A 13273-nucleotide genomic window follows, 5' to 3' on the forward strand; every position below is an offset into this window, starting at 1 on the left:
GTCTATCGCGTTGCAAGACAGCCTTGCCGTGACTGGATTTCATAAAGGCGAATTGTTAAATTGTTACGATGTCATTTCAAATCTGCTTTAAAAATAAACATAGTATATGTTTAGTCCATATCTGCTCGTGCTGTGTTCCCAGGGTGGTAGGCCAGGTCTCAGCTGTTACAATGAGTTTTTGGTTTTTTTGCCCCCCCTAGCTCGAACGTCAAACTCCGCCTATCGCAAAATCTGAATAAAAATATATTCAAAAAAGGTTCAAAACAGAATGATCACCACTTGTCAAAGTAAGAAAACTAAAATGAGTGAAGTAGTGACAGAGTGGGTGGCACGGTGGTGCAGTGGTTAGCGCGGTCGCCTCACAGCAAGAAGGTCCTGGGTTCGAGTCCCGGGGTAGTCCAACTTTAGGGGGTCGTCCCGGGTTGTCCTCTGTGTGGAGTTTCCTCCGGGGGCTCCGGTTTCCTCCCACAGTCCAAAGACATGTAGGTCAGGTGAATCGCCTGTACTAAATTGTCCCTAGGTGTGGGTGGGCCCTGTGATGGCGTGGCGGCCTGTCCAGGGTGTCTCCCCGCCTGCCGCCCAATGACTGCTGGGCTAGGCTCCAGCATCCCCGTGACCCTGAGAGCAGGATAAGCAGTTTGGATGATGGATGGATGATAGTGACAGAGTTAAACAAATGACCAGGAGATGAAGCGAGTTTGCCGCCGCAGTGGAAAACAGAGCGAGTCTTGGAGTTGCAGGAACAGCAGAGTTCTCAGCAGAACTGTGAGGAGGGAAAGAGTTTTGCGGATCCAGAGATTGACAGATTGTCGAAATGAAGGGTTTTAAATTGGCTTCCTACTTTAATGCCTTTTCAGCCACAGGAAGTTTTGAAATAATGAGGTACATATCCCACTTTCCCCACAACTAAAGATGTTTGGAAAACGTCCAGGCTGGACATGACGTGAGATGGTCTGTGGACGGTGATACTGACTCGTGACACCGTCCTGTAATTTGTAATTGGAAATTACTTTTCCTTGGGTGATCTACTTATTCGTTGTAGTAGATCACTTGTTGGTGATCTACTTATTGTACATTTAAACTTGACAAGTCAAACTCTCTTAGAATGTGATTACTTTTCAGTGCACTAAGACGTCTGTAGGTTGACACAAAAATCAGTCCGTTAATTGATGAATCTCTTGTGAGTTACTGTGGAAAAAAAGTTTTTACAAACCGAAAAAATGTATAATGTTAATATCTCATATTATCTGAGCAGATGGAGCCCAGATGGTACAGAACTGGAGTAACCGAGATCCACTTCAACACAATCTGGCCTTTTCTTTGGTGCCTTTATTTCTATAGAAAACAGTAAGATTCTGTCAAAATAAAACAATGCATCAATCAACATATGAGACATGATAATATGAGACAGACATGTACTACATAAATAATGAAGTTACGAAAAAAATCATGATAGTGATAACAGCAATGAGTGATATAAAAAATCCCTTTGTGAAAGAAGGGATTTGGCAGAGATTTCCTGCTCCTCCTGTCAGTTGAGCTCCAGGGCTTGGGTTAATACATGGTAGCATGCTGATGTTATGGAGGACATGGCTCCATACTTACAGCCACCTTGTTTGTTGTACAGTCCTGATCTGTCACTGATACAAACACAGTACTGAGGACATCCTCAATCAGAAACAAGGATTACTGTCATTTACTGATATTCTACTCCTACAAGTACTACTGGAACCAGTCTCTGAACCCAACAAGTACTACTGGAACCAGTCTCTGAACCCTACAAGTATTACTGGAACTAGTCTCTGAACCCTACAAGTACTACTGGAACCAGTCTCTGAACCCAACAAGTACTATTGGAACCAGTCTCTGAACCCTACAAGTACTACTGGAACCAGTCTCTGAACCCTACAAGTACTACTGGGACTAGTCTCTGAACTCTACAAGTACTACTGGAACCAGTCTCTGAACCCAACAAGTACTACTGGAACTAGTCTCTTAGCCCTTCTGGGACTTCAGGGCTGTCAGGCCCATGTGGTTATCTGTTACTGCGTTTAACTGGTAGGGTACAGTCAGTTGTGGACATTAGCAGCCAGGAGGATGCATATTGTGGTTGCAGTAGGATTAGACTACATAATAAGAAGACATCTTCAAGAGAACAAATATATAGTATAAAAAAAGAAAAACAGAAAAAAAATACCTATCTCGTCAAAGTTGTACTACTACAGAAAGACATAATCACATAAAAGGTCTGAACAAGTCAAGCTGATGTGGAAAAGCTCAACCTGTTGACATGAACACCAGTGGTTGAATGGAGTGTGAGGATGACTGCTGATCTGTGAAAGACAGGAAGGTGAAGGAAGGAAACAGGAATTTTTTTGTCAAGCAACTTAAATATACGATGTTGCCTGCAGGACGGTCTGATAAACGCCCTGCACTTTACAGTGATACTGGACCACATGGCCTTATGAGCAGCCAGCAGCTGATCTGAGCCAGCTGATAAGACTGCTGTGGAGCCAGTAGTACTGCGGCCAAGGTCGGACATCTGACCAGGCTAGCTTGTGATTGGTTCATGATGGCTTCAGAGGCTGATCTCTGGTGCTGCGATTTTATCCAAGTTACCTCAAGTTCAGCCAGTTAAACCAAAATCATCAAGTTGTTGGTCAAGTACCCTCACTGAGACGCTGGTGAAGCAGCAGAGATGCCATCACTTCATTCATTCACCCTCCTCTGCCTCCCTGTGTTCATCGGGAGAATCTAGCATCTAGCAACTTCACTATGTAGTTCATGTCTGAGTTTACTTTCAGTACATGATGTTACAAAGATGTGTGTACAGTTCATATTTACAATACCAAACTAAACAAAAACACATGATTGTATTTGCAGAAGGAGTTTGACCAGACTGTTTTGTCTGAATGCTCTGTTTTCGTCAGTACTTTGCTTCAGAAGTCTCTTGTGTAAAGCCGCAACCATATCTTGCTCATATTTTGTAATTTTCTTTCCATGTAATGAAAAAAAACAAAACATGACACAGGGAATCAGACTGTTGCTGTTCCACTGGGCGCATCCGAAATCAGCTACACCAAGAAGGCTTTCTTCATAACCAATGGGACCGAGATTTTCACGGCAGGAATCAAATAATCTATTTTGATACATAGAAGGAGCCTCATCAGCGGCACAACGAGTCAGCGCCGGGCCCCAATGCAAGATAGTCAAAGCGGGCCCCGGCCCGCACATCACAATCAGATTACCATAACCTCATGTCAGTAGCGAATGAAAGAAGGGAAAGTATGCAGCTTTAAAACGACCAGCAACAGCGGAATGCACTGCGCAGTCGACACCCAAACAAAATGATTACTAGGACAGCAGACCGCCGTGCTGTAGAAGAGGAGTCATAACGGCAAGGCCAAGATAGTGATAGACCAGCCTCCTGAACAACATCTGGTGTCGGAGAACCATACCAGATGAAAACCTAATCGATGTCAGCGCACCCTGACGCAGATTTTACCTTGACCATTTTACTTCCCGCTTACTTAAAGTTGAGTGGCCGCGGGTATACCGTAGACTCCATGCTGGAGCTCTCTGATACGATAGTGGCAAGATAAAGAGGGGCCCGTGCATGCAGGCCCTAAACTGTTGTGGGGGCCCGTGCAGCTGCATTACCTGCACATACGGTAGTTTTGGCTTTGACATTCAGAGCTCCTCTGCTACTCGCTTCCAGGGAGGAAACACAGGACAGCCTTTCCAGAAGGAGAGATCAGATTCCTAGACCTCAATCCAGGAACGACCTGGAAGTTTCCTGATAAACTGTGAAGGAAAGCTGTAAGAAAAGGAACATTCCAACAACAGCATGTGGGGGTGGGGGTGGTGGGGGCAGGATTAAATGGTTCATGTGTTTGTTGCGTGTTGCTTGAGTACTGATGGTATTTTGAAGGACTGATACACAGTGAGGAGAGAAACGTATAGATAACCATATGCTGTATTATCGATAGTGCTGCTGCGGTGGGGTTGGTGATGACTTTAGAGTCTGAGCATTATTCCACATCCTTACATTCCGTATGCTTTCTTTTCTTTTCTTCATGTGTCTTGTCTATTTGTTTCTGGTTGTAGTCTACAGAACATGGCATGTTCTCTTGGTTCTTTCTGAACCAGATACACTTTCATCACCATCATACTGTTTAAAATTCAGTGGCCGATAACAGACTGTACCCTTTCCATGGGTGATTTCTGAATTTGCACTCTTTGGCAGCAGCGGGGACAGCCCTACACTCGCGGTTGTCCGTGACTGAGTGATGGAGTTTCACCACTGGTCGGACGGACAGCCCAGTTGGAGTTTCCCTATTGGCCGTTGTTCTTCCAAAATGAATCGGCGTGAACAGTTTTCTGTTGTCATCAGCTGTTCACAGAACCGATGTTGAAACAGCCGCTTTTTAAACGTAGTACAGCAAAAACAAACATTTATCAAATTTAGTCGCAGTCCAGCCATATACTAGGTTTTAATCTAGTCTTGTTTCTGTTGAACATCAACATTAGCATCAGTGGACATGGACTTCATCACACTGTGTAGGAGGGGATGTCTGAGTTGCTTTAAGATATGCCCCAAGGTACTTTTGACACATCTCCAAATGAGGATGAGGAAACATGAACATTACAGGAGAACCTTGTGAGTTGTGGGTGCTGTTGTTCCTCACAGCGCCGAGGGTCGAGCTTGTTTGCAGCATTAGAAGTACAAATTATTTCAGCATTAGCATCCGAGGGCTGTGCTCTGAACAAGCTGTCAGTAACTCGGCTAGCATCACGAGACATGTCGGTAACCCAGCTAACACACACCGACTGGTACCACCGTGACACCAGCCAAGTTCATCTGAATCCAAACCACTACACAACGTCAGCTTCACTAAATCCAATTCCCTTTGAAAATCCCTTCTCAGATACTGCAACAAGCCACTTACATGCTGCAGAAAGACTCTTGGTCCATTTCTCTGTGGTCTCCAGCAGCCTGCGGGCCCTGCTGCCGACCGACTGAAAACCCAAACGGGTTTTCTAAATTTCTGGAAGCCTTTAGTTTGGAGAGAAAGGCTTTGTGCATGGTGCCGAGATCCTGCTGCGGTTCTGTTGGGGTTAGGAGCTAGCCTTCATCTGTGTATCACAACTCTTCTCATCTATGTGGACTTGGTTCGACCTGCTATAGTCTACTGGGCTTGCATCGACATCACGGCTCTTGCATAGATATTTATCGTTTTGATTCAAATTGCATTAAGCAGTTTGAATAGTTTAACTTCAAAAAAAGGTACTTAAGATCCATCATCTCAAACCCAGACAAACTTTTAACACTTAAAAACATCGTGTCCCTTTCTTTTGGTGAAGTCTTTAAACTGGGTTTTTTTTATTGTACCAAAATTAGAGCGCTGAGTCACATGTGCCACATGTCCACCCAGGGCTCTTGTGATTGGTCAAAAAGGAGGAACTAGCTATGGTTTGGTGGAGAAATATCTAATGGTTGAGGATGTGAAGGGCCAGAATGAGTCAGGATTAAGGGAAGTTTTTTTGGGGGGGGGGTTTTTTAACCCAGAGAGGAGCAGGTACAGCTCCTCGATCTGCTGCACTGCTCAGCAGCACTGTTCAGATGTGATGCTGGGAAGAGACCAGTTCCACAGAAAGATACCAGAAGATCCACCTGTGGCTCTGGACTTAACTTTACCTGGGTGTGTTCATGTTCAAATGTCACACAGCTCACGGCAGTCGGCCATGGTGACAGCTTGTTTCTGTTTTCTGCTGTTTCTGCTGAATTTGGTTCAAAACATTTCTGAAATTCAAAGATATTTCTGCTCTCAGCGTCAGCCAATGAATTCCCTCCATGTGATGAACTCATGATCTAGTCCTGTTAGTTCACTGGCTGGCTCCTCAGTGGTCCTCCTCCATGCTGAAACTACTTCTTCTACTGCTGCTCTTTGACGCCCCGGGAGACACAGAGGAGAGCAGCGGGTCGGCACCACCTACAGGCGACAGCATGCTGCTGCTGCTGTCCTCCATGAGAATATCCCCCAGGCCGTTCAGTGAGCCCAGCCCCATGTCACTCATCAAGTCTGGCGAGAAGACCGTGGGCGCCCCCTGGCAGTCGTCCAGCTCTGTGAAGGTGAGGGCCTCCAAGTCTAGGGGTGTGGTTAACTGGGTTGTCATGACAACTGCAGAGGAGGATGGCAGGGGCGGTGAGGAGAGGAGGACCTGGGGGTCCCTGGGTTCGGTAGAGGACGAGAGCCCATTGAGACGAGCCTGGAGCTCCAACTCCTGCAGGAGCATATGCAGAACAACAGAGTCAACACCAGCACTCCTCGGTCATCATCTGTCTATCATCTGTCTATCATCTGTCTATCATCTGTCTATCATCTGTCTATCATTTGCTCCTCTCTCTACCGGGTCGGTCTGCAGCCATGTTTCCATCAGAGCATTTTGGGGGGGGGGGTTCCCCCTTTTTCACCCCATTTGTACTTGGCCAATTACCCCACTCTTCCGAGCCGTCCCGGTCTCTGCTCCACCCCCTCTGCTGATCCGGGAGGGCTGCAGACTACCACATGCCTCCTCCCATACATGTGGAGTCACCAGCTGCTTCTTTTCACCTGACAGTGAGGAGTTTCACCAGGGGGACGTAGCGCGTGGGAGGATCACACTATTCCCCCCAGTTCACCCTCCCCCCGGAACAGGCGCCCCGACCGACCAGAGGAGGCGCTAGTGCAGCAGGACACATACCCACATCCGGCTTCCCACCCGCAGACGTGGCCAATTGTGTCTGTGGGGACGCCCGACCAAGCCGGAGGTAACGCATCAGAGCATTTTTATGTTCGCATTGAAGTAGCGCTGCATTAGAAAAGCTGGATGGAAACGACAGAATTCAGTACAACTTGCTCAATATATCAGAAGCATGTCTGTCTCATCTGGGCATTGCTCCCTCTCTGTGTCTCCGTCTGTCTCCGTCTGTGTCGGCCTACCTGGATGCGCAGCAGGAGGGATCTGTTGGTGTGTTCCAGTTTGCGTTGACGTGTTTCCATCTCTCTGGCTCTTTGCTGCTCCCTCTGCAGTTTACGGATGTAATCTACCGACGCCTTCAGGATGGTTCCCTTATTCCACCGCATCTCCCTGCAAACACACACACACACACACACACGGCTGGAGACAAGGGTAACACTACAGGTGTGCGTGTGTGTAATTGTGTTGCTGGCAATGAAATGCTTAGGCACCAGTTCAACCTCAAAAAACCTGAAGAATATGCCATAACACATTAATTTAAGAGTAAAGAACCAAAAACTTAATGAAGAAAATATAAAATTAAAGTATTTACGGTCCAGCATGAGAAGTTAATAACTAAAATTAACTAAAAATAAACTAAAAAGTCACAGTGTTGACAGGCTGGAGAAAAATAAACAAACTAAAACAAAGTCACACAGTAAAATGTAAGATGTGACCGCTGAGATGGCAGTGTAGCGGTGCACAGAGAGACCGGTCTCTGTACGGAATATGGTCAAGGTTTCTGCTCATAGTGCGGCACTGGTGTGGCAGTGGCTGAACTGTGCAGAATCAAGGCTTTGAATAACAGTGCAGAATCGGGGCAACACATTGCTCAGCCTCCCTGGGAAAGTCTACTCTAGGGTGCTGGAGAGGAGGCTCCGACCGACCACGGACCAACTCTTTACCCTTGCAGAAGTGCTGAGGGGGACATGGGAGTTTGACCAGCCAGTCTACATGTGTTTTGTGGATTTGGAGAAGGCTTACGACCGTGTACCCCAGGGCACTCTGTGGGGGGTACTGCTACAAGCCATCCGGTCCTTGTATAACCAAACTCAGAGCTGTGTCCGCATTCTCGGCATGAAGTCAAACATGTTTTCGGTGGGTGTTGGACTCCGCCAAGGTTGTCCCTTGTCTCCGATTCTGTTTGTGATATTCATGGACAGGATCTCAAGGCGCAGCCATGGTGAGGAGTGTGTCCATTTTGGGAACCTCAGAGTTGCATCTCTGCTCTTTGCAGATGATGTGGTTTTGTTGGCTTCATCAGAACGGGACCTCCAGCGCACACTTGGGCAGTTTGCAGCCGAGTGTAAATGGCCGGGATGAGAGTCAGCACCTCCAAGTCTGAGGCCATGGTTCTCTACCAGAAAATGGTGGACTGCTCCCTCTGGGTTGGGGATGAGTTGTTGCCTCAAGTGAAGGAGCTCAAGTATCTCGGGGTCTTGTTCACGAGTGAGGGTAGGGTGGAGCGGGAGATTGACAGGTGGATTGGTGCAGCATCAGTAGTAGTGTGGACATTGTACTGGACTGTAGTAGTGAAGAGGGAGCTGAGCCAGAAGGCAAAGCTCTCAATTTACCAGTCAATCTTCATTCCAACCCTCCCCTATGGTCCTGAGCTTTGGGTAGTGACCGAAAGGGTGAGATGGTGGATACAAGCGGCTGAAATGAGTTTCCTCCGTAGGGTGTCTGGGCTCTGCCTTAGAGATAGGGTGAGGAGCTCGGACATCCGGAGGGAGCTCGGAGTAGAGCCGCTGCTCTTTTGTGTCGAAAGGAGCCAGTTGAGGTGGTTCGGGTATCTGATTAGGATGCCTCCTGGGCACCGCGCTTTGGAGGTTTTCTGGGCACGTCCAACTGGGGGGAGACCCTGGGGTAGACCCAGAACTCGGTGGAGGGACTACATGTCCAAGCTGGCCTGGGAACGCCTTGGGATCCCCCAGGAGGAGCTGGAGGGCGTTGTTGGGGAGAGGACATCTGGAGTGCCCTACTTAGCTTGCTGCCACCGTGACCCGACCCCAGAGAAGCAGCTGAAGATGGGATGAGATGTGTGCAGAATGGCTTGTGTGTTAAAATTGTCCTGTAGCCTGTTGGTTCGGGCCCAGATGCTGCGGTTCAGTTTGCCAGACGGTGATGGAGGGGACGGGTTGTGGCTGCGGTGCCTAACCGTCCTCTGTGTGCAGAGGCTGCAACGCAGACCTACTGGGTGCAGGTCTGTCGGGACTTACGGGTCACTGGATTTGGGGATGAGTGCTCCAAGCTCCTTGATCCGGTCGTTAATGTTAAATCTTCTTCTTCTCTCAACTGGAAACACCAAAGCAATGAGAGAATTAATATTATTACCAATAATCATAAATTCTAACTAATTCCAACTTTCCTCGACTCACACCCCATTCACCTTATATTATATGTAGTAGCATTATGCTAGTACTGTAGTAGCAGTAGTATTGTAGTGCCTTTGGAGTAGCACTGTAGTTATATTGTAGTAATAGTGTAGTAGTATTATACTTATATTGTTGGTAAAGTATTGAAGTATTATTATAGTACTATAGGTGTAGTTACATCTGTAGAAGTTTGTTGTAAAATTAATGTAGTACTGTAGTAATATTATTGTAATATTATTGTAATACTAGTAATACTAGCAGTAATGAGAAAAACAGAGACAGAAGCAGAGAGGAAGTATTGCAGTACTGTAAAAGTATTATAGAAGTAGTGTAGTAGTATTGTAGTAATTTTGGTCTTACTGAGGTTGTGGTTGTCCTTCTTCTGTCTTTCCTTCATCAGGGCTTTGGTTTCCACATCTAAAAACACAACAAACTATGAAATATGCTCTCATGATCTGTCTGTCCCTCTGTGTCTGTCTCTCTGTCTGTCTATCTGTCTGTCTGTGTCTGTCTCTCTGTCTGTGTGTCTTTCTGTGTCTGTGTGTCTGTGTGTGTCTATCTAAAGTATATAGTATAGTTATGTATCAGTATACATGGTATAGTGATTATCAGTATATAGTATAATTATGTGTCAGTGTATATATAGTATAGTTATGTATCAGTATATATAGTATAGTGATGTATCAGTATATATAGTATAGTGATGTATCAGTATATAGTATAGCTATGTATCAGTATATATAGTATAGTTATGTGTCAGTATATATAGTATATTTATGTATCAGTATATATAGTATAGTAATGTATCAGTATATATAGTATAGTAATGTATCAGTATATAGTATAGTTACGTGTGAGTATATGTAGTAAAGTATCAGTATATAGTATAGTTATGTATCAGTATATATAGTATAGTTATGTATCAGTATATATAGTATAGTTATGTATCAGTATATATAGTATATTTATGTATCTGTATATATAGTATAGTTATGTATCAGTATATATAGTATAGTTATGTATCAGTATATATGGTATAGTGATGTATCAGTATATATAGTATAGTGATGTATCAGTATATATGGTATAGTGATGTATCAGTATATATAGTATAGTGATGTATCAGTATATATAGTATAGTGATGTATCAGTATATATGGTATAGTGATGTATCAGTATATATAGTATAGTGATGTATCAGTATATATAGTATAGTAATGTATCAGTATATAGTATAGGTATGTGTGAGTATATATAGTATAGTGATGTATCAGTATATATAGTATAGTGACGTATGGATGTGTGTCATGCTGCAGCTGTACTTCCTGTGGGATTATTTTTGGGATGCTAACCGTTCAGTTCAGCCTTCACATCGTGCAGGTTGGCAGGGCAGCTGTTGCTAACGGTGATGGTGGGCGTCGCTGTTCCAGTGTTGCTGTAAACGTCCAGCACATTCCTGGAAACTGGCAGCTGGAGGAACCGATGTGAATAAAGAATGAACTGGAATCAACCCATCACAGCATTCCAACAGACAGAGACACTAATCAGAGGACAAGACAAGTAGCGTGATGCACACAACACACACACACACACACACACACAACCACGGCTCAACACACTGAGCTGTGTGGCTGCAAGTTAAACCTAACGTTGTTAGGTGAGTTAAACAGGAAGTTAACATGGTAAGCTAGATCACATAAAGTAAAGAGCTCCTGAAACTCGGGTCTTTGTCTCTGACAGTCAGTTTAATCAGGATGTCTTCATCATGGAGGATTCCATGTAAACTCTGTATTATATATATGTTGGGGCTGCACGGTGGCCCAGTGGTCAGCACTGCTGCCTCACAGCAAGAAGGTCCTGGGTTTGAGCCCCAGGCTGTCCCAGGTTCTTTATGTGTGGAGTTTGCATGTTCTCCCCGTGTCTGCATGGGTTTCCTCCCACCATCAGAAAGACATGCATGTTAGGGTTCATACTCCTGCATGTGCCCCTGAGCAAGGCAGTGGAAAGAAGAACTGGAGTTGGTCCCCGGACGCTGCAGCTGCCCACTGCTCCTGTACAATGTAGGGGATGAATTTCCCCACGTGGATCGATAAAGTCCATCGTATCTTATGTGAGGGTGTCAGAGAAATCCCTGGATGTCTTGTGTAAATGCTCTGATGTCACGTGGGCTCAGCAAATGGCCAGTAAGACTGGGAGCACTGGGAGCACTGGGATGGCAGCTCGTTCCATCCAGTGTTCGTTAAAGGACACTGTTGGTCTGATTCATACTGGTGCCTTCCCAGTCACTCTCCACCACCTGGTCTGTGGAAGCTGATTACGGTTTATGTCTTTTGTCTCTTCTGTATTGAAGTGACACTGGGTGACGGCAACCGTCGCTCTTCCAGCATACTGCATGGCGCCTCCTAGTGGCGTTACAGCAGACATACAGAAACACTCACTACTGTATCACTAAACTTTTCTCACGGGATTGCAACATCACAAGCTACAAGCCCCTGTTATGTAGTTACACTACATTTACTGTTCCTCTAAGGGTTATCATGTGTGTTGAGGGTTAGTTAAGGTTGCCCTTCATCCCTCATGACTCATCCTCCTGTCTTCTTATGGTCCCGTCAACCACTGACATCACGCCTTTCAAAAGATGAAACAATAAGTCTTAAGACGGGTGAAAACCTTCGTGAATCTGGACATTTGTGGTGCTTTTCGAGTGCAAAGCAGAAGAGTTCTGAGTGTGGAGAGAAACTCTTCCAACTGCTATTCATTAGCACACATGCATGCTTCCAAACTGACTTTTACTGAAATCTGCACCAGCAGCCCTTTGTCTTTTTTCATCAGAAAACTAAACTAAATGAAAGTGTCTAAATCCGGGTCAGTGGAGGAGACGCATCACATGAGCGTTACGCAGACGGCCGCTGTTGCATCATGGTATCATTAGTTGTAGTTTTTCTGTGGGACTTCCTTGTGCTGATTCAGCTCCACTACTAATGGAAACACAAACCATAACCTGAACACGACTCGTCACTGACACGATGTGGCGTGCGTTGACCTCGTCCCCAGCTCAGTGGGATCATGGAAAAAGACTCATTCTGACCCAGCAGTCTACAACGTTCACTCCATGGCGTTCATACACTTTTAAAGTACAGTCGGTTGTTTGAAGATGGAATAGCTGCCGCATGTGTCCTCCTTTCCTCATAGAAAAAACTAAGTGGATGTGGATGTACTGTGGCAGACCTGTCTGTTCTTATGGTCCGTTGTTGACCGACTGTTTGAATCTCTGAATCTGATGAACCTGAGCATCACATTATGACACCAGCAAGGCACTGCCACTGCCAAGCTTCTGCTGCTCTGTGTTCGACGGTCACTGACAGAAAGAGCTGACAGGAAACCAGCAGGAACTTCTCTGAGATTTGCAGAAAACACTTCCTGTCTACCTTAACCTCTCCCCTACCACTCACCCAGGAACAGAGAGACAGACAGAGAGCGAGAGACAGAGAGAGCTTTGGCAATACAAGTGGCTATTTGTCATGCAAATAGGCACTTTTGAATTTGAAATTGACAGAGAGAGAATGAGAGAAGAGAGACAGAAAGAAACAGAGAGACAGAGAAAATATTCAATTTAGTCTTGAATGTAGGTTACTTCCCAGACATGGAATCATGGTCTCATTATGCCGATTTTTAAAAACGAAGATAAATCGGACCCTGATAATTACAGAGGCATTTGTGTGAACAGTAATCTGGGGAAGGTTTTCTGCAACATTAAATTCTCGGTTCATACACTTCCTGACAAAACACAATGTCCTGAACAAAGGTCAAATTGGATTGATACCAAATCATCGCACATCAGACCATATTTACACCCTACACACCCTGGTCGACAAATATGTTTATCAAAATAAGAACAAAATATTTGCATGTTTCATTGACTTCAAAAAGGCATTTGATACAATATGGGCCATTAGTTTATTTTACAAACTACTTCAAACTGGCGTAGGGGGTAAAACATACGACTTAATAAAATCCATGTATACAAACACCATGTGCAGCATTAAGACTGGACACAAGAGAACAGCATTTATTTCTCAAGAACGTGGGATGAGATAAGGCTGTTGTTTATCACCTGC

General features: G+C 45.2%; 1 protein-coding gene across 1 annotated transcript in view; it reads right to left on the minus strand.

Annotated features, from left to right (window-relative positions):
- Nucleotides 1–1317: 1317 nt before the first annotated feature.
- The window catches only part of tfe3a (transcription factor binding to IGHM enhancer 3a), a 60467-nt gene continuing 48511 nt past the window's right edge, over nucleotides 1318–13273 (minus strand). The window contains exons 7-11 of the mRNA XM_056273925.1: nucleotides 10508–10625; nucleotides 9516–9572; nucleotides 9000–9075; nucleotides 6984–7131; nucleotides 1318–6285 (exon numbers count right to left, since the gene is read on the minus strand). Of these exons, the coding sequence (XP_056129900.1) occupies nucleotides 5902–6285; nucleotides 6984–7131; nucleotides 9000–9075; nucleotides 9516–9572; nucleotides 10508–10625 (783 nt within the window). The 3' untranslated portion in view covers nucleotides 1318–5901. The remainder of the gene's footprint in view (nucleotides 6286–6983; nucleotides 7132–8999; nucleotides 9076–9515; nucleotides 9573–10507; nucleotides 10626–13273) is intronic.

This window comes from Lampris incognitus, chromosome 2, assembly GCF_029633865.1.
Source record: "Lampris incognitus isolate fLamInc1 chromosome 2, fLamInc1.hap2, whole genome shotgun sequence".
Classification (NCBI taxonomy): Eukaryota; Metazoa; Chordata; class Actinopteri; order Lampriformes; family Lampridae; genus Lampris; species Lampris incognitus.